This window comes from Trichosurus vulpecula, chromosome 1 (assembly GCF_011100635.1).
Source record: "Trichosurus vulpecula isolate mTriVul1 chromosome 1, mTriVul1.pri, whole genome shotgun sequence".
Lineage (NCBI taxonomy): Eukaryota > Metazoa > Chordata > Mammalia > Diprotodontia > Phalangeridae > Trichosurus > Trichosurus vulpecula.
In genome coordinates this window covers 541,703,671-541,729,707 of record NC_050573.1, presented here as the reverse complement: position 1 = coordinate 541,729,707, position 26,037 = coordinate 541,703,671, and the positions used below count along the sequence as shown (strand labels likewise).

At 38.7% G+C, this 26,037-nt stretch overlaps 1 protein-coding gene across 1 annotated transcript; it reads left to right on the top strand.

The window, feature by feature from the left end:
* LOC118834032 (cytochrome b-c1 complex subunit 2, mitochondrial) lies at positions 1 to 26,018 on the top strand. The gene is made up of 14 exons (XM_036741472.1): positions 1 to 572; positions 3,042 to 3,128; positions 3,232 to 3,381; positions 4,809 to 4,873; positions 4,988 to 5,044; positions 5,165 to 5,289; positions 6,903 to 7,000; positions 10,870 to 10,927; positions 11,185 to 11,280; positions 13,688 to 13,887; positions 16,712 to 16,792; positions 22,335 to 22,411; positions 24,191 to 24,344; positions 25,752 to 26,018. The coding sequence occupies exons 1-14, from the start codon at positions 540 to 542 to the stop codon at positions 25,839 to 25,841; spliced, it is 1,371 nt and encodes a 456-aa protein (XP_036597367.1). The 5' UTR covers positions 1 to 539; the 3' UTR covers positions 25,842 to 26,018.
* Positions 26,019 to 26,037: the final 19 nt, after the last annotated feature.

Sequence of the window (26,037 nt, the reverse complement as noted above, 5' to 3'; positions counted from 1 at the left end):
AGCTACCTAGCGCGAGGCAAATGGAACCAAATGCTTAAATCAAACATCTCTCTGGCCCCGCCTTCTGCTTGAAGATCAGCCCGCCTTCCGCCTACCCAGGTAGTAAAAGTGGGCGGGGACGTAAGGGAGGCTGGGCCTAGAGGCCTTAAGGCGCTAATTGGTGGCAGGAATAACCCAAGATGGCGGTGGGGGAGGTCGTTACTACCGATTAGCACTTTATCCCGTCATGAAGAGATAAGGAAAATGTCACCCTAGCTGAATGAACTTGGGCTAATATTAAAGTATTTTTAACGGAAGCTTTAAGATTTAGAGGCAGAGGCAACAAGGGGATCGGTATAAGAAATAAAGGCCTCCTCATGCACGGGGCGGGACCAAGCGCCTCTTCCGGCCCCCCGCCCCGGGAGAGAAGCAGTAGAGAGCGCTCCGCGAAGAGAGGCCTCTGGGAGGGAGCGCGAGGCATTCTGGGAAACGGAGGTCCTCCGCCACCATCTTCCTTTCTCTGATCCCTGTGAGTACGGGGTCACGAGTGAGTCGGGGTCATGAAGCTGCTAACGGGCGCTGGATCCCTCTCGGTGAGTGCAGTGGGCTTGGCGGAGAGCGTGATGGGCTTCGAGGGGAGGGGCGGGGCTGGTGGGGTCGCCTGGCCCAGGTTCCCTGGACCCACTTCCCTGTTCTCCGTTTGTCCTTCAGCTGAACCCTGCAGAAGGACCGGGCATCCTCCCCGGGGCGGCTGGGGGGAGACCAGTGAAACATTTAAATTATAATTATGAATAGGTATGAATTGGAGGGGGTCGGGGAAGGGGCGCAGGGGTTATCTGGTGGCTACAGTAAAGCGTAACCCCTGGAAAGTCTTGTATGCTCGGTATGTATAGCAATGCCCAGTCTTAACATGTTCAGCCCGCAAAGGGACTTTACAGGACCATGTAGTTAGGGGTTATTAGTGCACACCGTAAATGATAAACACAATTGGCTACCTTAGGAAATTGTATAAGCAGCAGATATAAAGAACAGATAGACTGGACCAAATGACCTTTAAGGCCCCTTCTAAGATAGGATTGCCTAGTTGCCATTTAAAAGCTCTTACTAAAAATATTAAAGTTCCTTGATGATCTTTACTTCAAAGGCTCTATTCTCTCTTAATGCAGATTTCTCTTGCTCCATGCAAATTATCTTCCCACGCCTTCAAATCTATTAATGTCCCCTCTGTCTAGAATGCTGGCACTCTTGTGTATTTTCCCCGTCCATCATTCCACTTTTGACATCCTTTGCCTCTGCTACACTCATTTCAGTGATATTTTCACTAAGAACCCTGGGACCCTTGACTTTATGTTGTACTTCCCTTTGTTCTCTAAAGGGAATTTCTATCATCCCCTTTCCCTGAAGAAGTTGTCGAGGGTTGCTAGTGGTAAAAGTAATAAAACTGTACAAATTGTTTCTACTACAAAACGGTGCTATTTAATGGACGTGTCCGTGGAAAGAGCACTGGACTGAGCGTCAAAATAACTGGTTTCCTATTCAGGTTCTGCCATTAACTGTGGTTTGGGACTGGGCCTTCATTTGGCCATCTATAAAATGAGAGGACAGGAAAGGGTAATCTTTAAGGCCCTTTCCATGTAAAATATTTTTACATGAATTTATCTTACATTTGTGGACCTTACTTAATATTAGGTAATAATCCTTTTACTCACCTTTTATTCTCTAATGCAGATGTATCAAACTGTGGCCATCCAAATAGAAATGTTATTGGGAAATGTTTAACAAAAATACAAATGCAGTACTGTGTGGGTAATGTTAATTTGTGGTTTTCTAAGTCAATATACTGCTCATAGGGATCCTTTTCTGTTTTGAGTTTTACATGAGTGCTCTAATGTATTCTCCAGATGAGTGCCGTTTATAAGAAAACAAAAAACCTTTTCCCATTTTTCTTAAATCCACTTCACTTTCATGTGATGACCTTTTTTTGGTAGCTGGACATAGTCATATTTTAGAACCCAAAGAAATCTTAGACATCATCTTCCTCTGTTCCTTCATATTATAAATAAGGAAATGGAAACAGGGAGAGGTTGAAGTGACTTGTCCAGAGTCAAAGAGGAAATTAGTGACTGAGCCAGTCTGACTCCAGTTAATAATAGTGCCTTCCTTTTGGGGTTTGCATGAGGATCAAATGAGATTAATATATGTAAAACACTTTCTAAGCTTCAAAGCGCTAGAAAGAACTAGTACTATTATTCCTACTATATTTGTGTTGCTCCCTCTTGAATTATGAAACACTATATCTCTAGTTCTTCGAATACATGTTGACTAATGTGAATGAATGAAGGAATGAGGCATTTATTTAGCTATACTACGCACTAGGGATACAAGTACAAAAGTAAGACAGTCCCTGCTTTCAATCAACTCACGTTTGAATGGGGAAAACAGTGCATTTCAGCTGCAAGTCTGGAACAGCAAGGTGTCATTGTCCTTAGGGTGCAAAACAGATGGTTAATCCCTCTCCTCTAATGTCATTTCCACTGATAAAATCCTATAATTTTCTGATACTGAACTGTTTGATGATGCCAAAGACTTTGGTGGCAAGAACTTCCTTTTCTGGGTCTTCAATGGCTATGGCTGTAGCACCTACAGGAGCAGTTGCCAGAATTCATCTCCTAAGGAGCTACTTCCCAGGATGGTGGTGGAGGGTACTGGGCTGGAGGCACTGTTATTTCCAAGATTCTTGGGCTATCTCCATCAGGGTCCTAGAGAAAAGGGTGATAGTGGTGGTGGTGGTAAGTTTGACGTACTTGGTGATAACTTAAGGTCATGCCCTGAATTTTCTAGCTTTATGATTTGGCATTGAGTTAGTTTACTTAGCTAAGCCACAGGTTGATTTTTGTCATCTAACACCCATCTAAGTTCCCACGTGTATTCTATTCATGTAGCCATTTGTAATTTCAGTTTAATGTCTTTATAAAACATAATACTCTTGGATACAACCAAGGCCTTGGATTTTATAGAAAGCACTATTAATGTGAGGAATATTTTTGATCTTTTGTGTTTAGAAACGATTTTATTCCCTCAAAGTTGCCCCAAGAATTAAAGCGTCTGCAGCGAAAGCTCCTGTACAACTCCATCCTGAAGAACTTGAAGTGAGTCTAACCAAATCTCTCAGATGTTGATTAAAAAAAAATTCTTTCATTATTTAGTTACAAGAAGACATTAATTAACATCTCTGCTTTGTTTTGACTATAGCTAACAAAGTTACCAAATGGCTTAGTGATTGCCTCTGTGGAAAACTATGCTCCAGCTTCAAGAATTGGTTTGTTCATTAAAGCTGGTAGTAGATATGAAGATTCTACCAATTTCGGAGTCTCCCATTTACTCCGTCTTGCATCCAATTTGGTAAAGATCCTTCCTTAATACATTTGACTTTTTTTCAGTCATATTTCTTAAATCACAAATATTTGCAAACAAATGCATATCTAGTTCTGTTTTCTTGGCATAATTTATTTTATTTTTATAGTATACTAATGTAAATATACGTGAATAAAAATAAACTTTAAATTTTAAATAGTGGTGAATAGGCAGCTATTAAAAGTACAATATATTTTTTATATTAAGAGTGGTAAGATATATTAAGAGTTTACACGAAGATTACAATTTTATTAAATTTCACCTACAAGACAGGATAATTTATGGCTTTATTTCAATTCAAGGTTTTTTTTAAGTATAGTTGAATTTTTATGCTTAAAACAAAAAAATTAAACCTGCAGATTTTAAGCTGAAGCAAACCATTTAGGCATATTGACACATTATCAAAAAATCTAATCCTGAAAGGGACTGACCTTAAAAAAAATTCCCAATTAATCTTCTGTATAGTATACGAACTTTGATCTTTTATTAAGCATTAGGATAAAATCTGTCCTTGATGAAAACAATACTAGATACATTGTCTGATGCCTGAATGTGACAAAAACCAGAGAAATGCATGAAAATGCTTCTTGAAATACCATATGTGAGCCTGAATGAATGATAAAAGAAAAGTACATGAAGCATTGCAATTTATAGGACAGTAAGATTTTTATCACTAAAGTGGTATATTTGTATAAATTAGTAATGTATATATAGTATGTATTAGTAAGGTAGCTTGTATCTTCAAGGTAAGATTCTTCAACATAGTTTGAATATTATCTTTGTTGGAATCTGTCCACTCAGGTAATATTGTTAACAATTTAACTGTTGTTGATCTACTGGGTTGTTTTTTTTTTTCCCTTCTCTTGGCTTCCTTGACCAGATGAGCTAAAAGTAATCCTTCCTTTAAGATTTGGTCTGTTTGAAGAAGAGGAATCTGACATATGCCTTGGACACTGTTTGATTTCTTTCCTCAAGCCCAGCAGCTTCTTTAGCAGCTCCCCTCAATACATTAAGAAAAGCTTTTGTATGCTCCTGTTCTATAGAGTCCTAATAGTTTAGATAATTTTTGCTTGATTAAAACTAAAGAAGATATACTTTAGAGCCTTTCATCTTTGAAGTCATTGATTTGAATCAAATTACAGCCACTTGATGACTTTTCAGAGAGAGTACCAGCTCAGCTTTTTCAGGCAGATACATAAAGAGATCAGCACCATTTATTAAATCATTCTTTCCTTATCGGACAAGTGTATTTCTAACTTTCATAAGGGTTCATTTTAGTTTTTGATCTTGCTAATAGCCTTAACCGTATTTTGATTTGGATATTTGTTGCCACTCTAGTGTTGCTTTTGGTAAATTTGGTATTTCAGAATTACTGACAAGAAAGACTTTCTTTTTTCTTTTTTTTTTTTGTAAAGACTACCAAAGGAGCTTCTTCTTTTAAGATAACCCGAGGGACTGAAGCTATTGGTGGTAAATTAAGGTATGTCAAAATAAAATTCATAAATAATGTTGGTTCTACAAGGTGGCCATATTATAGGGGAAATAACTTATTTTACTAATTCACATCAGTGACCTTAATGTATTTCTTGTTTAGTGTCACCAGTACAAGGGAAAACATAGCTTATACCGCACAATGCCTCCGGGATGATGTGTAAGTATCAGTTTATTTTGTCTGTGTCTAATTCTAGCCCTTTTTTTGCAAGGAAAGCGTATTAGCATTGTTTTTATTTAAGGATTATTGTCTCCAAATTTGATTCTATGTCTTTCACAGTGATATTCTAATGGAATTTCTGCTCAATGTCACCACAGCACCGGAATTTCGACGCTGGGAAGTAGCAGATCTTCAGTCACAGTTAAAGATTGATAAAGCAGTTGCTTTTCAAAACCCCCAGACTGGTAAAAAAAAAAAAGCCTCTTGATAAACTGCATTTATGATGGTGCTGTTACCGCTTAAACATGATCTGACTGGCTACTTGGGCCTGGCCTCTTAGGTGCCTGTACAGTGGTAGGGCCATGGGGCCAGGACATGGGCCTTAGCAGTACCCAGTCAGGGGCCCAGTTTTATCAATCTGACCTGACATGATCAGATTGGGCCACTGATTTACACTAATCAAATTCACAAGAAACTGATTAAGAAACAATGCCAACTTAATATTTACAGTGCAAAAATAACATTATTAGAGGATATTTTCTGGAGATAGTGGGAATTAACATGTGTGCTAGTCATTAGTGGGCATTTTTGCCAGTAGGAATATTTCCTTAAAAACCAGATTGATATCGGAAGATTGTTTGGTGAATTAGATTTCGTAGGAGCCATAACTTGTTTATGTTAGGCCCACTCCCAGTTACTCACTCGCATTCCTTCAGAGACTGTCAGCTATTACTTTGGGTTAATTTTTGCTATCATTATTGTACTATATCAGGCATGTCTTGTCTCCCCATGGGTCTACAGAAAAAATATATCATCATTCCCTGCTCCAGAAACAGTAACAGCTTCATGAGGAAATGCAAATATTTCACAATAAATTCATCAAAGTTGGCAGTGTTCTTTTGCAGTGAATTAGTGATTGCAATATTTTGTGATGAAATAATTAAAACTTAGGAATGACAGTGAGTAAAGATACTAGATGTATGAGACAAACAAAAATGTATGAGGTATAAAATAGCCTCTTCATTGATTGAAGTGTCTCAGGCTAGTTTTTCTCATCTTAAATACCAATGTCCTGAAATAAGTAGCATTAGGAGTCAAATCCTTGCATCAGTGCTTAAGTGATTGTCCAAATTATTAGGTGGAATAATGTATGTTTAAAAAACTTTGGAAAAACATTATAAATACTGCAGATTTAGGATTACTCTTAGTTAAAATTTCACTAGTGAAGTTTGTAATTTGGGGAGTTTTTTGTACTGCTAGTTATTGTAAAGGACTTAGACTTGGATTACTTTTGAGCTGTATGAAGAAAAACAAAAATATGCTATTGGTTAGTGCTAAGAATGTTAGACGATAGAATTTTAGACCTAAAAGGGGCTTTAGAGATCATCTAATCCAATTCTTCATATTGTAGATGAAGAAACTAGTCTAATAGGTTTAAATGGCTTAGGCAAGGTCACACAGTTAAAAAGTCAAAATCAGATATCTTGATGCCTAGGGACTAGTGGTCTTTCTAGCGTTGTAGTCCTGGAAGGTATAGAGGTAGTAAGTATATTGCCAATATGCCAGTGTAATTATGTACTCTTGAGAGTACATATACTCTCTAGGAGTACTGTAAACTAATGAGTGTGAAACATTTAAAAAAAAAACTGTTGCTGATAGCCTTCATTTCTTTTGCCAGCAAGCAAAATTTTATATTTGCTGATAGGCAAGTCCAAAAATATTTAAACACAGTAGAACAGTCAGAGGGCCAGATACTTTGTCCTTTTCCTTATTTCTTTAGTATCATGACTTTAATCTGTATTTATGTATGTGAATCTGTGATCTGTATGTGAATTTTTTTTTCCTCTCTTCTTTATAGGTGTGATTGAAAATCTGCATGCTGCAGCTTATCGGAATGCTCTTTCTAATTCCTTATATTGTCCTGATTATAAGATTGGGAAAATTACTCCAGAAGAGGTACTAATATAACACTGTGTAATTAATACTGTTGCTTTAATATTAAGTATGATATTTATCTGCTACTTCTGTTTTTAGAAAATTTTTCTATTTTTTTTTTTAATTTTACTTTTAACAAAAGCCTACTTAGAAAACCCTACGGACTTTTGTTCTTAAATTATGTGCCCTAATGTCACTTTACTAGGAAATTGGTATGCTTTAGAAGTCATTACCCTATTCCTGATTAGAGGAGTCTTGATATCACAACACTGCCTTCTCCTGTCTGATGCTTCATCCTAGGCTTGTCATTTGGCAGGAGGTGGGTGGGGATTTTACAGAATTTTAAAGTTGGGAGGAACCTCCATAGGCCATCTAGTCCAACCAATACCTTGTTAACAAAAATCTCCTTTAAAATATCTCTAACAACTGATCATTCATAGCTTGAAAACTGATATTGAGAAACCCCCAGTGCCAGGTCTAGTGATTGGTACATGCCTGTGGTCCTTGCTGCCAAAGAGGCTGAGTCTCATAGATTGCTTTTACTTAGGTGATCTGAACTGCAGTAGAGCTAAAGATGATCAGGTGTCTGCACCAAGTCCAGCACCAATATGGGGGGAGGGGGAGATTGAGAGACGGGGATTGCCTCTGGATAGGTGGGTGAACTGACCCATGTCAAAGCTTCTGCCCTAATAATTATTGGCATCATGTCTTATGAGTAGCCACTGTACTTCTAGCCTGGAAAAGAAAGGGAGTCTGAGTCTTGAAAAAAGAGAGATAGCTACTGTCTCCTACACCAGCTCATTTCACATTTGGATAACGCATGATTTAGGGAGTCCAGGTTATTGGTGGGAAGGAGGTAAAGGTGTCCAAATAGAGGCAGCATAGTATGAAGTGATCTGGGAAGTGGCATGTAAGCTGAGTTCTTAGCAACATAACAAACCAAAAGCTGAGGGCAGCGTCCAGATTATCAGTGGGGAGAAGGTGGAAGTGATATCTGTTGCCATGTTGTACTCAAAGATTTTCTAGCCTTCTTAGACCTACCAGACCTTGTCCGCTGCTGAGGTAGCTTTCCAGACCTGCAAAAGCAGGTATTAAAATGAAGATAATGGCTTTGAAGTTTATTTAACTAGAAATTAAAGATTCATCCTCATTTTACTTTTAATCAACCACTACAAGAAAACAGGCCACATTTTCCCCCTTCTCTTTTGCTTACATTGGTTCATAAAGGTCAGGAATCCCCATATTGTTGAGGTTTAGTTTCTGCCCACCTAGGGCCAAAAACTGTTGTGGCTTCATGATGTGTTGTGGTGGAACCATCTCAAAGAATTCATTCAGGGGCAGCTAGGTGGCGCAGTCAGTAGAGCACTGGCCCTGGAGTCAGGAGGACCTAAGTTCAAATCCGACCTCAGACTTGACGCATGTACTAGCTGTGTGACCTTGGGCAAGTCACTTAACCCCAATTGCCCTGCCAAAAAAAAAAGGCAGGGAAAAAACGAATTCATTCAGACCACCTCTAATCCAAGTATAGGCATTCATTGAGATTGACGCCTCTCATGAAGCAGGCTAAATTCCAAGAGGAACCAGCAACTTCAGAGAAAGCAGTATGGATTTTTGGGTAAAGATGCTGCTTATACAATCAGAATTTACATAGAATATAGGAATATGATTAATATTTAAAAGGCAGGAGGAGTTTGTTAAGGGCTTAGGTAATGGAGGAGGGGTCCTAGCCTCAGAGGAACTGTGCAGGTGCTATTGATTTGGTGGTCAAGCATTCTGGTCATGCTGCCCTCCAGTTGGCTAGCTGTTGTGATCTTGTCCTGTCAGGATATATAGTTAGATATTGTGGTCCTGTCTTGGACTAGCTAGATGATGTGATTGTGATTGCACACTGGTTTCAGTGGGACAGGGTCTGGGGGCAGTGGCTGGGATTCCATCATATGGACATGCCTGCTGTTTCTGTGGGAATTAAGAGTTCAGGGACACACCTGTTGTTCTAGTGAGCAGTAAGGCATTGGTGGGAGGACTAGGTAGAGTGGGCCTGCTGCCTACAATGAAGTTGGAATATTGGGGCTGGGGGCATCTCTATTAGGACTCCATCAATATCATTCATCAAGCATTTATTAAGAACTTACTTGTGTCAGGTGCTGTGCTTTAAAAAGGTCAAAAATAAAAGTGAAAACTATCCCTTCCTCAAGGAGCTTACAGGGGAGTAAACAACATGTACATAGATACATACAAAGTAAATACAAGATTTTAGAAGGCAAGATTTTAGCAGCTAGGAGGACCGTGAAAGGCAGATGGTGTTGCTTGAACTGAGAATTCTGAAGGACATAGGTGTTCTGAGGCTGTCTGAGTGGAAAGAAGACCTATACCAGAGATGCTATGAAAATAGAAATAACAGGACTTTGCAACTGATTAGATATATTGGGTAAGTGAAAGTGAGGAATTGAGTATGATTCTGAGGCTGCAGATTTGCATGACTAAAAGGATGGTGACGACCTCAGCAGTATTTTGGAAAATTGTGGGTCTGTGGGGTAGGGAAAGATAATGAGTTTTGTTTGAGACATGTTGAGTTTGAGGTGACAGTGAGACATCCAGTTCAGAATGTCTAGTGGCAATTCATGATACTGAATTGTAACTAAGGAAGTAAACTAGAGCTGCATAAGTAGTTGTGAGAGTCCTGTGTATAAAGATAATAATTGAACCTATGGGAGCCAGTGAGAGAATAGAGAAGAGTGAAGAAGGTCCAAGGCAGGACCTTGGGTTACACCCAGAGTTAGTGGGCATGACGTGGATGAAGGTCCTGTAAAGGAGACAGGAAAAACAAGAGAAAGTAGAGCATTGAAACCCCCTGGGTGGTAGAGAAAGTAGTCACGGTGTCAGATGTTGGATAAGTCAAGAAGGATGAAGATTCTGTTGCCTTTTGGGTCACTCACACTTGATCCCTGGAACACAACTAGTATAAGTTTATTTCAGTATCACCTATACAGAGACAATCTGAATCTGTTGTGCAAGTTAAATACCATTGCAACAATATCCCTGTATAATGGTAATATTTCCAAGTGACCCAGTTCTTTTTTTTTTTTCCCGGTGGGGAGGGCAGGGCAATTGGGGTTAAGTGACTTGCCCAAGGTCACACAGCTAGTAAGTGTGTCAAATGTCTGAGGCCGGATTTGAACTCAGGTCCTCCTGACTCCAGGGCCGGTGCTCTACTCACTACGCCACCTAGCTGCCCCTACCCAATTCTTTCAAACATAATGTGATTAAATTTCAGTGCAACTTAAAATGTACCTAGTGGGTTTGTAAAATGAGAGGTTTGGACTAGGTGATCTAAAAGGTTCCTTCTAACTCCAAAAGTCAGTTCTGCTGTAACTCAACATATGTGTTCCTATGCATGGTAAAAGATGGGGGTTGAATTTGCAGATACAGACCAGTCCACTTCCTCCTGCTTCACCAAAAGACATACTATAAATACAGCACTTGGACACATTTGAGATGTTAGATGTGGTGGGTGTGCACATATAAAAGTTCACAAATGTGAAAGAATAGCAAAACACAATTTTGCAGAGAAGCGCTTACTTAGCACAGTACTGTCCTGGAATGTAGAGGGCACTGTATAAATTCTCATTCCTTATCTTTGCCTCTTGTAGGGTAACACACATGATCTGAGGTGTGGCAGCGGGTAGATTTCTGAAGGCGTGTTTTGTGTATTTCTCTGGGGCCTGGTTCCCCTGGGGGCAGTTTCTATGTTGGAACCATTTTTCTCACAGACAAAATCAAGCATAAGCATACTCAAAATTTGCATATTCAAAACAAGTGTTAAAGCAGAACTATCACTGTTTTTGTTTCTATTAATGTCAAAATAACTTAAAGTGTTTTCACTTCTTCAGCTTCATTACTATATACAGAACAATTTTACAAGTGCAAGAATGGCTCTGGTTGGACTTGGTAAGTTTTGATTTAGCCATCTCTGATTGTCTCTCAGTTAACACAAACCATAGTCTAAATACAGTGTGGGAGCTGATTTGAATAATGGCTACAGGTAAATGGGAGACCTTTAGTCCATGACTTCAAATACTGTGGCTACCTTTCGTCTAATTTCTAATGTCAGTTTTTAAGTCAGAATCTGATATTTAACTTTATAAATAGTCTGTTTGAATTTTCATTTTATAAGCTCTAGTTTTGGCTTGTATCTGTTACTGCAGGTATAAGCCATGTTGTCCTGAAGCAAGTTGCTGAGCAGTTTCTCAACATGAGGGGTGGGCTTGGCATGTCTGGTTCAAAGGCTGTCTACCGCGGAGGTAGGTATTTTTGGTTAGGGGTAGTTTTATCAGAGGACATAAAATTGGTCTCTTTTCATGCGCAGGCAGTGTAATATAATGGAAAATGTGCTGAACTTAGAGTCAGTAGAACTTTGTGTCTTATCTCTAATATTTACTAGCTTTTTAAATATGGGGTAAGTTGTCTCTCTGAGCTCTTGTGTTAGCTGTTACTATTTTCACGGGAATATGAAGGGAATGACTTCCTTTACTACCACCAGCTATATGATTTTGGATAAGTTGGTTCAACTATCAGGATCTCAGTTTCTTTGTAAAATGAACAGGTTGGACAAAATGATTCCATCAGTAAACATTTATTAAGTTCCTACTATGCACCAGGCCCTGTGCTAAGTGCTGGGGAGACAGAAAGAGGCAAAAGACAGTATCTGCCTTCAATGAGTTTACAGTGTAATGAGGAAGACAACATGCAAAAAAGTATATACAAAGCAAGCTATATACAGGATAAATAGGACATGATAAAAAAGAGAAAAGCCACTGTAATGAGGAGAGGTTGGGGAAAGTGAGATTTTAGTTTGGAATTTAAAGGAAGTTAGGAGGGTCAGTAGTCAGAGTGGAAGAGGGAGAGCATTCCAGTTATTCAGGACAGCCAGAGAAAATGACCAAAACTGAAAAATAAGTTGTCTTGTTGGTAGAACAACCAGGAGGTCAGTGTCTCTGGAACAAAGTGTACATGTAAAGGGAATAAGGTGGAAGATAGGAGAGGGCTAGGTTATGAAGGGCTTTGAATGCCAAACAGAATATTTGTCATTTTCTCCTGGAGGCAATAGGGAGCCACAGGCGCTTACTGAGGGTGATGGAGAGGTGTGTAGAGGTGACATGATCAGATCTACAATTTAAAAAAATCACTTGAGTGGTTGAATGGAGGATGGATTAGAGTACAGAGATACTTGAAACAAGTAGACCCACCAGTAAGCTATTTTCAGTAGTCCAGATGTGAGGTGATGAGAGCCTGTACTAGAGTGCTGGCAGTCAGAGGAGAGAAGGGGGTGTATTTGAGAGATGTTGCAAAAGTGAAATTGACAGGCCTTGGCAAGAGCTTGGATTGGGGTGGAGAGTAGGGCGGAACAGGGTGAGGAATCCAGGATAACTCCTAGGTTGCAAGCCTGAGGGACTAAGAAGATAGTATTTCCCCCCAAAGAGGAATAAAAGTTTAGGGGAAATCAATAAGAAATCCTGCTTTGGATATACAGACATTAAGATGTCTATTGGACATCCAGTTTGAGGTGTCTGAAAGACATTTGGAGAAGCAAGATTGGAAGTCATCAGAGTTTCAGGCAGGAAAGGTGCATAGAAATGGTAAGTTAAATGAGAGCTGATGAGATCACCAAATAGTATAAGAGAGCATAAAAGAGGTCCCAGGACAGATGTTAAAGACTGTGATCTGGAGGATGATTCAACAAAGGAGACCGAGAAGTAACAGTCAGATAGGTAGGATAAGAACCACAAGAGATTGGTGTCCCAAAAACCTAGAGGAAAAAGTATCCAAAAGGAATGACTGGCAGTGTCAAAGACTACATACAGGTCAAGAAGAATGAGGATTGAGAAAAGGCCATTGGATTTGGCACTAAGAGATCACTAGTGACTTTGCAAAGAACAGTTTTGATGCAGCAGTAAGGTCAGGAGCCACACTGCAAGGGCTTAGGAAGAGAGTGAGAGGAGAAGAAGTAGAGGTACTTATCAGAGATGGCCTTTTCAGGGAGTGTAGCTACAGAAAAACATATGACAGTTATCAGGGATGGAAGGAACAAGTGGGTTGTTTTTTGTTTGTTTTGTTATTTTCCCAGAATAGAGGAGACAGGCATTTTTGTAGGCAGTAGAAAACAAACCAGTAGGCAGAAAGAGACTGAAAATAAGTGAAAAAGTAACAGAGGGGGCAGTCTCTTGAAGGAGATAGAATGGGATCACTTGAACAAATAAAGCGGTTAGCCATGCCAAGGCCACTTCGTGTGATACAGGGTAAAAGAGGAGAGAGTGGCATAAGGCACCTAAGTGATAGGAGATGAAAAAGAGGGAGTCTCTGGTGATTTCCACTTATTACTTTTTTTTTTAACCAGCTTAGTCTTTAGAATAAGGCCTATAATATCTTCAAGTCAATACTTGGGAGTAGTGAGTGGCTTAGCTAGTTTGGAAGGGAAGAATTTGCCCCTATGTTGTCTCTTCAGTGATCCAAGTTGAGATATAATTGAACAATACTGCAGGAGTATGTAGGTAAAGGAGAAAAGGACCAATTAATTATCTTAGTTATCACTTCTTTTTTGTGTATACCATTACTTTTGTGGAGGTCAAGTTGATTTAAGGGCACAACTTTGATTTAATGAGAAATTTAAAACAAAACCTAATTAACCTTTTGTTTTCCCTCCCACCCCAGGTGAAATTCGTGTGCAAAATGGTGATAGTCTTGTCCATGCTGCCATTGTAGCCGAGGGGGCTGCCTCAGGAAGTGCAGAGGCAAATGCATTTAGTGTCCTTCAGCATGTCCTTGGTGCAGGGCCTCATGTTAAGAGGGGCAGCAATTCGAGCAGCCATCTTCATCAGGCTGCAGCCAAGAAGACAAACCAGCCATTTGATGTTAGTATAAACATTTGTTACTTTTATTTTCAAGGATTCAGTATTAGAATATTGTGAGAAAAGGCTTAAAAAATTAAGATTTAAGACATCTTAGGGAATCTTTTTAAAAACTGAAGGAATAATCATACTTAATTTGACATACCCTTTTCCTCCCCCCATTTCACCAATGTAAAATCTATTTCAGATACTCTAATGCAAAAGAGAAAAAGAATACTTAGAACTATCAGAAATTCAAACTGAATGTTTTAACTTAAAGGTTTAGGACTCCTGTGGATTCCAGCTAGTCCTTTGTCTAATGTAGGTTTCTTTCTGTCTTTCTTCGTTTGCACTTCTAACTCTCACCACTTTCATCTAGTGCATGCTACCCTAGCTCCCTGGTTCTGGGGTGAAATGAGAATGGCAACATAGTTAATATAATTAAAAGTTCAATATAAACTATAAGTAACAATAAAAAAACCATTATTTTTCTTGTTAACTTAGCAAATCTTTAGTTAGTTAATACTCTGATGGCACTTAATTACAAGTGTTTTACTTTTCTCCCTCTATTTCTCAGTCCTGTAGAACCAGGAAGTAAAGCTATCCTTTTTTATTTATTTCATTGAGGGTTTTCTTTCTTTTTGCACCATAGTCTTCCTACTATTTCCTTCATCTTTACTATGCCTATTGACTCTAGTTAGTGTTAATAATAGCCTTTTCTTAGGTCAAAATTAATGTTTCTTACTAAACATCAGTTTGATAGTTCTGGCTCAGTATTTGACCAATTGGTTATGTAGATGTTGAGACAAATGCTGCATTGAACTGGTTGTATGTGTATGTGTGTGTTTATATAAAAGTTTTTATGAAGAAGTGCTTAAGGATTTGTGATAAAGACGTTTCACTTATGGAAGCTTTAGCCACTACATGCTTGGAATAATGCAGTAAGACCCTATTTATCTGAGTGTCAGATTTCCAACCACTTCAACTATTTAGAGCACTTTCACAAAAACTTTCACAAATTTTGTGCATTCTAATTTCTTGGGGGCTTCAAGCCACCCTCAGGCCATGATCTAGATGGTTTTGCATAAAAATAGTACATCTGAGAAAATGCCAGCCATCAACAGAGAGATAAAAAGTAAATTAGGGGTTTTTTTATTATCATTAAAAGAACAACATTCTGGAACCACTTCCCATAGGCCCCTAAAATCTCAGAAACATATCTAATATATTCCTGCATAGTGTGCGTATCATATTCATTTGTGTTCACAGTGATGACAGTCATCAAGAAAAGAGTAAAGCATTTTATACAAAAAACCCAATAAAGTCCTCCAGTGTCTTAGTGCTTATAACCTATTACTAGGAAGAACATAAGCTCTGAGTGTTCTTACCATACTAGAATGGCTTTGAGTATGAATGAGTACAGATTATGAGTCTGTTGCATGAGGCCCAGCCTAGTTAAGTTCACTGAGGTAACTAGGTTGGCTAAAGGATGATGATTTGGGGTGGGGCTACAACAATTTGAAAATATCTACCAGAAAGAGTAGAAGAATTGCAATTGGTAAGTCATTGTAAAAAGTACAAATATCCTTATAAGTACTGAAGTAATAATAAAACTGCGAAGTATAATATATGTTAGAAAGATTTCCATCAAAAAGTTATAACAAAAGTAAACCACCAAGAACCTAAAAGAGAAATCAGGACATCTCACCAAGGAAAAACAGTAAAGGAAATAGCTTTCACAGCTGTGGATGGAGAGAGTTTTTGACCAAATGAGGGGTAGAAAGGATCACAAGAGAAAAAGTGAGTAATTTTCAACATTAAATTTAAAAGATTTTGCCCAAATAAAATCATTGTAGTTAGAACTAGAGGGGGGAAATTGAATTTGGGGGGGAAAATTTGCAACAGATTTCTCTAATAAAGATCAGATGTCTAAGATACACAGGGTAGTCACAAAAGTCTTGATGAAGTTTTACTGTATTAGAGCTTTTGGAACCCACCCTGAATAGTGAAGACCACTCAATATATTGAGTGTGTGTGTGTGTGTGTAGTGTATACATATGTGTATGTATGTAAACAAGAACAGATTTCCCAATGGATAAATGGTCCAAGGATATGCACAGACTGTTCTTAAAGGAAAAATATTTGTAGCATCACTTTTTGTTGTAGCAAAAAACTGGAAAAAAAAAAACTGGTTGCCTATCAGCTGGGGCATGGCAGAACAAATTATGGTATGTGAATTAATGGAATATCATTGTGTTATAAGAAATAATGAGAAAGGAAAAAATCTGGAGAAACGGGAAGCTTTATATGAACTGTTGGAGAATGAAGTGAGTAGAATCAGAACAGTGAAGACTACAACAATGTGAGATTAGTGCAGTGACCGATCATGACTACAAAAGACTAATGTTGAATTATGCTTCCCACCTCTTTTCAGAAAGTTAGTGCAGAATGAGCCAGCCAATGTGTGTCTTTCATAATTATATTTGTTACAGACAAGGACTTTTATTTTTTGTTAGGGAAGAAGAAAAGAGAGGGATAGTAATACTAAAATAGGGGAGGAAAAAATGGTTAATGAATGAGTCACTTTTCAAAAAAATCAAGATGCAAGTTTAGAAGGGAACACAGACACAGTGTTGGGACTATAATGTGAGGTTCGGACTACAGTGTGAGGTTAAAAATACCTTTTGAAAAAGAAGGGGAAAGTGTAGTATCTCACTATGTGGGATTATGAAGTATTTTGCTTAGAAAGGAAGACACTAGTCTTTGGCCAACCTTAGGAAGAATATCTCTTCCCCATATCCTGTTTGACTTTTATTACTATGTTTAGTAAAGCTGAATTGTTTTTCAGGTTTCAGCCTTTAATGCAAATTACTCTGATTCTGGACTCTTTGGAATTTATACTGTATCTCAAGCTGCAGTTGCTGAGGATGTAAGTCTACCACCCCTCCCCAAATAATTTTTTTATTAAAATATAAAATGTTTGAATACTGCAATTAATCACGTTTCAAGTTTGCATATTTATAAATATTTATAATAATAATACCAGCTAGCATATATATATATAGCACTTCGAAGTTTGCAAAGCAATTTACGTGCATTCATTTGATGCTCACCCTGTAGGGTAGGTGCTATTATAATTTTGAGGAGAAAACAGTTGAGAAGTTGAAAGACTTTCCCAGTATCACACACGTAGTGATTCTGAGGTGAGATTTTAACGTAGCTCTTCCAGCAGCATTCAATCCACTTCCCCACCTAACTGCCTAAACATAAGCTTTTTTGAAAGGCAAGAAAAGGGGAGTGTGAATATTTCCCTTGGCCATTTTTGTCATCCATATAAGTAATTGGTAAAAATTCAAAAGGTATAACACCCTATGGTACATCATGAGACCTCCTTCCAGGTGGATACTTATAGATCAATTTAGAAAGTAGAGAAAAAGATAACATGGGGTTTTTTTTGGTTTTTTGGGGGGGTGGGGAAGGTGCCACAATTTTTTTTTTCTCTTTTTTATTTAATATATTTAGTTTTCAGCATTGATTTTCACAAGAGTTTGAATTACAAATTTTCTCCCCATTTCTACCCTCCCCCCCCCACTCCAAGATGGCGTATATATTCTGGTTGCCCTGTTCCCCAGTCAGCCCTCCCTTCTGTCACCCCACTCCCCTCCCATCCCCTTTTCTCTTCTTTCTTGTAGGGCAAGATAAATTTCTACGCCCCATTGCCTGTGTATCTTATTTTCTAGTTGCATGCAAAAACTTTTTTTTTGTTTTTGAACATCTGTTTTTAAAACTTTGAGTTCCAAATTCTCTCCCCTCTTCCCTTCCCACCCACCCTCCCTAAGAAGTCAAGCAATTCAACATAGGTCACATGCGTATCATTATGCATAACCCTTCCACAATACTCATGTTGTGAAAGATTTTGCTCCTTCCTAACCTATCCCCCTTTATTGAATTTTCTCCCTTGACCCTGTCCCTTTTCAAAAGTGTTTGTTTTTGATTACCTCCCCCCCCCCCATCTGCCCTCCCTTCTATCATCCCCCCTTTTTTTTTATCTTCCTTTTTTCCTGTGGGGTAAGATACCCAATTGAGTATGTATGGTATTCCCTCCTCAGGTCAAATCTGATGAGAGCAAGAGTCACTCATTCCTCCTCACCTGCCTTCTCTTCTCTTCCTACAGAACTGCTTTTTCTTGCCACTTTTATGCGAGATAATTTACCCCATTCTATCTCTCCCTTTCTCCTTCTCTCAATATATTCTTCTCTCATCCCTTAATTTGATTTTATTTCTTTTAGATATCTTCCCTTCATCTGCAACTCACCCTGTGCGCTCTCTCTCTCTCTCTCTCTCTCTCTCTCTCTCTCTCTCTCTCTCTGTATATACACACACATGCATACATACACGCTCACATACACACATATATACATAAACATATGCATATATAATATATGCATATTCCCCTCAGCTACCCTAATACTGAGGTCCCACGAATCATACACATCATCTTTCCATGTAGGAATGTAAATAAAACAGTTCAACTTTAGTTAAGCCCCTTGCAATTTCTTTTTCTTGATTCTTTGAAAGTCAAATTTTCAATTCAGCTCTGGTCTTTTCACTGAGAAAGCTTGAAAGTCCATATTTTGCCTTGGAGCATGATACTCAGTTTTGCTGGGTAGGTGATTCTTGGTTTTAATCCTAGCTCCATTGACCTCCGGAATATCATATTCCAAGCCCTTCAATCTCTTGATGTAGAAGCTGCTAGATCTTGGGTTATTCTGATTGTGTTTCCACAATACTCAAATTGTTTCTTTCTGGCTGCTTGCAGTATTTTCTCCTTGATCTGGGAGCTCTGGAATTTGGCGACAATATTCCTAGGAGATTTCTTTTTGGGATCTGTTTGAGGAGGTGATCGGTGGATTCTTTCAATTTCTATTTTGCCCTCTGGCTCTAGGATATCAGGGCAGTTCTCCTTGATAATTTCTTGAAAGATGATATCTAGGCTCTTTTTTTGATCATGGCTTTCAGGTAGTCCAATAATTTTTAAATTATTTCTCCTGGATCTATTTTCCAGGTCAGTGGTTTTTCCAATGAGATAGTTCACATTGTCTTCCATTTTTTCATTCCTTTGGTTCTGTTTTATAATATCTTGATTTCTCATCAAGTCACTAGCTTCCACTTGCTCCAGTCTCATTTTTAATGTAGTATTTTCTTCAGTGGTCTTTTGGACCTTCTTTTCCATTTGGCTAATTCTGCCTCTAAAGGCATTCTCCTCATTGGCTTTTTTGGAGCTCTTTCACCATTTGAGTTAGTCTATTTTTTAAGGTGTTGTTTTCTTCAGTATATATTTCAGTATTTTTTTGGGTGTCCTTTAGCAAGTCATTGACTTGTTTTTCATGGTTTTGTCGCATCCTTCTCATTTCTCTTCCCAATTTTTCCTCTACTTCTCTAACTTGCTTTTCCAAATCCTTTTTGAGTTCTTCCATGGCCTGAGACCAGTTCATGTTTTTCTTGGTGGCTTTTGGTGTAGGCTCTTTGACTTTGTTGACTTCTTCTGGCTGTATGTTTTGGTCTTCTTTGTCACCAAAGAAAGATTCCAGAGTCTGAGACTGAATTTGGGTGCATTTTCGCTGCCTGGCCATATTCCCAGCCAACTAACTTGACCCTTGAGTTTTTCAGCGGGGTATGACTGCTTTTAGAGTTAAGAGAACTATGTTCCAATCCTGGGGGGATGCACCAGCTCTGCCACACCAGCACTCTTCCTTCCCCAAGAACCCCCAACCCAGACTGGACTTAGATCTTCAGCAGGCTCTTCACTCCTGCTCTGATCCACCACTTAATTCCTCCCACCAGGTGGGCCTGGGGCCAGAAGCAACTGCAGCTCTAGTTCTGTAGCTGCCCCACCTTCACTGCCCCCCCGGGCAGTAGCCGAACTGCGAACTCCTTCCACTCCCACTCCTGCAGCTTTTCCCACTAACCTTCTCTGTTGTCTTTAGTGTTTGTGGGTTGAGAAGTCTTGTAACTGCCTCAGCTCACTGATTCAGGGCGCTAGGGTCTGCTCCACCCGGCTCCTGGTCTGGTTGGTCCGCCACCCACGCTGGGCTCTGCTCCACTCCCAGCTCCATGCGGGATAGACCTTACCCAGAGACCATCCAGGCTGTCCTGGGCTGGAGCCCTGCTTCCCTCTGCTATTTTGTGGGTTCTGCAGTTCTAGAATTGGTTCAGAGCCATTTTTTATAGGTTTTTGGAGGGACTTGGCGGGGACCTCAAGCTAGTCCCTGCTTTCCAGCCGGCATCTTGGCTCCGCCCTGTCGAAAAAGATAACATGTTAATGATAAATCTGCTGACTATTATCTTTCAAACCATATTGCTCCATCTTGCCCATGGATATATGTGAATGTCAAATGCCTTGCTGAAATAAAAATAGATTATATTTTATAAAATTCCCCTGATCTACCAGCCTAGTTACCCTATAAAAATAAAATCGGTAAAAGCTGAATTTTTTTTATATTTATACAAAATTAAAGGTCTGAGAAGTTGGTATTCATTCTTTACAATGTCAGTACTGAATAGCTTTTATACATCCTCTATTCGAACATTTCTAATGATGGAGCTCACAGTGTCACAAGGTGGTCCATTTCATTTTTTGAAAGCCTTGATTACTAGAAAGTTCTTTATACTGAGCTAAAATCCACTTTGGTATAACTTCCCACCACTTCTTTTTTTATGCCATATAAAGCCATGGTAATGTGTGTCTAATGTGTCTTCCACATGACACCCTTGAAAGCAACTTACTGTATCCCTTCTGGGTTTTTTCCCTATAAATTAAAAGTTTCTAGTTGCTTCAGCCTTTGTTCTTGTCATAGTTTCAAAACCCTTCACTGTCCTCATCTCTTTACCTATATATGTACTTTAGTTTATCAATGGCTTACCTCAAAATCTGGTATTTAGGACTTAATACTAAAGATGTGATCCAATTAAGATAGTTCAGTAAGACTATGTGTCCCTTGCTCTGAACCATTTAGTAGTCCATTCTCTGTGTGTATGTGTCCTGAGAATTGAGAACAGATTATTAAATAGTTTGCAATAGTTTGAAAAAGGAATAGTGAGTCACTAAAGATTTTCAAACAAGGGAGAGACTTGAACAGATGTGTTTAAGAAAGGCAGCTATAGATATCCAACTGGGAGTCCTCTATATGGAGGGGGTAGTTAAAACTTGGGAATGATAACTAACAAGAGAAAAAGTGAAAATTCCCCCGTGGGGAACACCCACATTGAAAAGCTAGGAAGTTGATGAAGAGCCACTGAAGGAGACATAAAAAGGAACAGTTAAATACAGAAGGAAAACCAGGAGCATTGTGGTATCCCTGAAACCAAGGGGAGAGAAAGCATCCCAACAAGAGGTGGGGGCCATGTAAAGAGATCAAGAGGATAAGTACAGCTGCTGAATTTGGCTGTGAGGAAATCACAGGTAACCTTTAGAAAGTAGTTTTATTAGAGTGGGGGAAGGAGAGGGAAACAAGCATTTATTAACTGTGCCTGTATGTGTCAGATACTGTGCTAAGTACCTTATGAATATTCTCATTTGATCCTAACAACCCTGGGAGGATGCTATAATTACCATTTTACAGTTAAGGAAATTGATGCATCTACAAGTTAAGTGACTTGCCCAGGGTCACACAGCTAGTAGTATCTAAGGCCAGATTTAAAGTCAGGTCTTCTCCAGGCTCAGTGCTCTATCCACAGCACCACCTAGCTGCCCTAGAGTGGTAGGGACAGGATAACCAGTTGCATTCAGTTTGAAAAGAAGGTGGATAGTGAGGAAATAGGCAGGAGAAGAACCCATGAGTGATTTAGATGAAGAAGTGTCCGAGGGAAGTATTGTGCTTTTACCTCCTCCCTTAAGCCCTGAAGGAAGCCTAAAGCCCCAACTCCATGCCCTGAGCTTCACCTTGGCCCTTCTAGTTTTCTACAACTAAACAACTAAAATGTTTAACGGACAAAAGGTAGATAAAGTCTATAGGAGTCTAAAAACCTCGAGCCTACGGAAAAGGACCTCAACCCCTCAAAAAAGTATTCTGTCTTTTCAGCTCGAATTTTACAGCCTCTTCATTTCTTTACCCAAATAATGAAAAGTTCATCTTCTCTACCCAGTCTTCTCTTACCTCTATTTGGCTTTTCAATCAGCACTTTTCGTTCTATGCTAGCACCTTACGCTTTCCTCCACTGTGTGTCCTTAACGTTTTCTAAGACTCTTCCATGAAGGGAGGAGGTCAGTGTATTATGATAGGAAGACTATAGAATGGTCTAGTGGCAAGTTTGGTTTGGTTTGGTTGTTTTTTGGAAGATTTGGAGCTAGTGCTTATAAGTGAATAGTATTGTCCTCTAAACAGCTCTCTGCAACCAAATTTGGCCAAAGTTGTATTGTCATCTGGTAAGCGGCACTGAAAGTTACTGATTAAACTTACTTTTCTGCCTAGGTTATCAGGTCTGCTTACAACCAGGTAAAAGCAGTTGCTCATGGTAACCTTCCTGAAGCAGATGTCACAGCAGCTAAGTAAGTACAGAGAGAGAGTGTGAGAGAGTGAGTGAGTGTGAGATTGCTGTCTTGGTTCAAGTTAGCATTGAGCCATAATAGGCTCCAGTGCAGAGTTTTAAATTTCTGGCACACCCTTTTAAATCTTCCTTATTTTTTCTGCATGTAAAATGTTTTGTTGTTCTTTAAAGGGGTTCAGAGTTTGTTTAGAATCCAGCTGCACACCTTTTAATCTGACATTTCTCTCAGCATGTCAGATTGGCTTCAACTAGCAATACCTCCATTAAATTAGAAAGAAAACCTTTAATTTCACAGGAAAAAATCTACTTTTGAGAGTACAGACAGTTCTCCCTTTATGTAAATTTGACTTTACATAAAATTGGCATTCCCCAAAAACCACCTATGTTAACTTTAACTTTGCTGTACTGTGTACTCTCCCTCCATTTTTGCCCCTACCTTGCGTTCAATGACCTTCCCCTACCCCGATGCCCCCTGCCTCCCCCCTGGAAAAACCAACCTCCAATCGAAAGCAGAAGAACCCTCACCACCACTGAACCGGGAGCTTTTCTTGAGACCTCCAGTTGGGAGAGAAGAGACTTTTGTCTAGCTCCACCCACCTGCCCTCGTGTGTCCTCCATCCTTAGATACGACATTTGTCCCTAGCCCCGAAGCTTTGCCCGTCCTCTCTTGTCTTTGTCTATGTCCAGCCCCCATGTGTTGTGTTCCTCCTCCTGCTCTTGCTTCTCTGTCCCAGTCCCCCACATGCCCTTGAACTGTGTGCTCCCCCTTTCCTGCCTCCCTCAGTTTCCCACATCACATCTATGAGCAAATTTGCACATGTAAAAACTGATTTATGTGGAGGTCTAGAGTAGCAAAGCAAGAACTGTAGTTAACATCTTTAGTTTGTGATTCAAAATGATCCTTATATATACCCTTCTTTTTAGACACATCCTCTTGGCTGCAAGACCCTCCAGATCAGCCATTTACTATATAGTCAACAATTGCTGAGCTCAGACCTTCCCCTCCATTCCCAATATCATTCTCATATTTCTAGGTTAACATACTGACTGTTTGAAAATGACCTATTGGAACTTAATTGAGATGCTGTATGAACATTCCTAATTTACTAGAAACTTAGGGATACTGCTTTGAGAGACCTAACATCTTGTTTCATTAGTTTTGTTAATAGCAGTTTGAGGAATTAGGAATAGATTTTAGATATTTTGTTATTATTATGGTCATTAGTGCACTGTGAATTGTAAACAGCAATTGTAGAGGGAGGCTTTTTGATTTAGTAAAAAAAAAAAAGCCAAAAACCACATTGAGGGCCTTCTGTTAAAAGAAGGAATCACAAAATCTCACCCATACCTGAAATAGAATCCTCTTCTGAAATAGAATCCTCTTTACAACCTACTTGACAAGCAGTTTATCCAGTTTTTGCTTGAAAACTTCCATTGAAGGGGAGCCCACAAGAAAAAGTAAGGTTTTATCTGTAGTTCCAGAGTTTTAAGTGGGTCCAGGCAGGAATCACAGAATACTTTCTGTGGAATTCAATTAAACTTAACAGCTCTTACTACTAGATTTTGTGTACAGTAGTTTTGAAAATGAAAAGTAATAAATACTAGGTAAATTAAGAAAATAGATTAGAAAACTATTGTCCTTTAAGATTTTGAGGGCATTGTGCATACAACTACAGGAGTACTTTGCAACTGCCTTTTAGTTATTTAGAAGAAACCCTTAATGTTTATATGTTGAAAATTTGTTACTTAAATCCTTCATAATGAACATTTTCTTGCCCAGAAACAAACTAAAAGCTGGGTACTTGATGCTAATTGAGTCTTCAGAGGGATTTCTGGATGAAATTGGGTCCCAGGCCCTGGCATCTGGTTCATATGTCACACCATCATCTGTTCTTCAAACAATTGACTCTGTGACTTCTGCTGATATTGTAACAGTAAGTAAAATACATCACTTTGTAATTCTGGAGTGTAATTATTTCTATACTTAAAACTTTCATGATTTTATACACAAGTATGATGTAGCTTTTTCACCTATATAAAAAGTACAACTGTTTTTAAGCGTTCCTTTGGGTTGCAGATATTTTAGATTCTTGGTATATTTTCAGCTGGTCTGGTTCACACTGGATCAATAGCTTTCTTCTCAAATAGTTGCTTATATAAGAGTTTGGATATCTGTTGATCTGATAATCCAGTCTATTCAAACTATAATCATTTGCACATGCAAGTGTGTGTGTCTGTGTGAAATCCAGACCCAAATGACTGTAAAATCCTCAGCACATTAGCATGGTCACAGATACTTTTGTGCATGGCTCAGAGTTAGGGATTAGCTTTACATTTGTATATTTAATTAAAAATGTACAAGAAAAAGCTACTTTTATCTATTCCCTTCCACATGACCTGAACTATTTGTCAAGAACTATTTCTCACAGGTGCTGTCACCACCTTTCTTTCTCAAAAACCAGCTTTGCTTTGGGAATTTCTTTGCAGTACAAGAGTAGGCCTATAGATGTATACTTAACCTGAAATACTAAATTATCTTGCTTCTAGAACTTTTCTCGTGTCATTTAAATGTTTGTCTAGTTTAATGGTACTTAGTCAAATAAAAGATAAAAGGTGTCTCGATTCATTAATTTTTAAGTGGAATAGTTTTTAAATGAAGTATATATTAATGAAAGACTATATTTGTTTTTACACACACACACACACACACACACACACACACACACAGCTAGGTGGCACAGAGGATTGAGTACTGGGCCTAGATTCAAGAAGACCCAAGTTCAAATCTAGCCTCAGACACTTCTTCACTGTGCTTCCCTACCCTGTGTGTGACACCCTGAGCAAATCACCTTACTTCTCTTTGCTTCAGTTTTCCATAATGGTAAAATGGGAATAATAGTAGCATCTACCTGCTAGGGTGGTTGTGAGGATAAAAGTGAAATAATATTTGTAAAGCACACTGCCTGGCACTAGTAGGCACTGCATAAATATTAGCTATTATATATTGCTATGCTAGGTGGCATGATTTCTTCAAATTGAGTTCAAAATGTCAGTTATTTGGTTTTTAAAAATGTTTGGGGTGAGGGAACAAATTAAAGCGAAACACCACTAGCCATGATTTTTTACTCTAATCTGAAGAACTGGTAACAGAAAATTATTGACTATAAGTCTTCAAGTTCTAAATCCTTAAAGCAGCAGGTACCTCTCTAAGATTAAGTTGCAGAGAAAGTGCTAATTTGTATTGAAGCTCTCTACACTAATAAAATTATATTTCCACTCTTTAAAAAACAAATTGTTTTAAGTAGTGATGTATGTCTTATTATTCCTGTCAACATTTTCAGGCAGCAAAGAAATTTGTTTCTGGCAAGAAGTCAATGGTAGCAAGTGGAAATCTGGCCAATACCCCATTCCTTGATGAATTAGAAAAATGAAGAACCTATTATGGAAGAAAACAAAAAACTTTCTCAACACAACTGGCAGAATAATAGCCCTTGGTGAAAGATCAGAATTTATTAACACTATTCATCTTTTTATTTATGAAAAATGGCAAAAGAAATGCAGACCTGGTCTAATAACGTAAAGCTAATAAAACGTTTTATTTAAAATGCTTTAGCTAAATTTTTTTCC

Bases quoted from the DNA above. Each gene is read 5' to 3' on its own strand.
- LOC118834032 (XM_036741472.1), top strand. From the start codon at position 540: ATGAAGCTGCTAACGGGCGCTGGATCCCTCTCG. The intron at 3,382-4,808 runs GTAAAGATCCTT...TTTTTTGTAAAG, and splicing joins TCCGTCTTGCATCCAATTTG to ACTACCAAAGGAGCTTCTTC. The intron at 24,345-25,751 runs GTAAGTAAAATA...CAACATTTTCAG, and splicing joins CTTCTGCTGATATTGTAACA to GCAGCAAAGAAATTTGTTTC.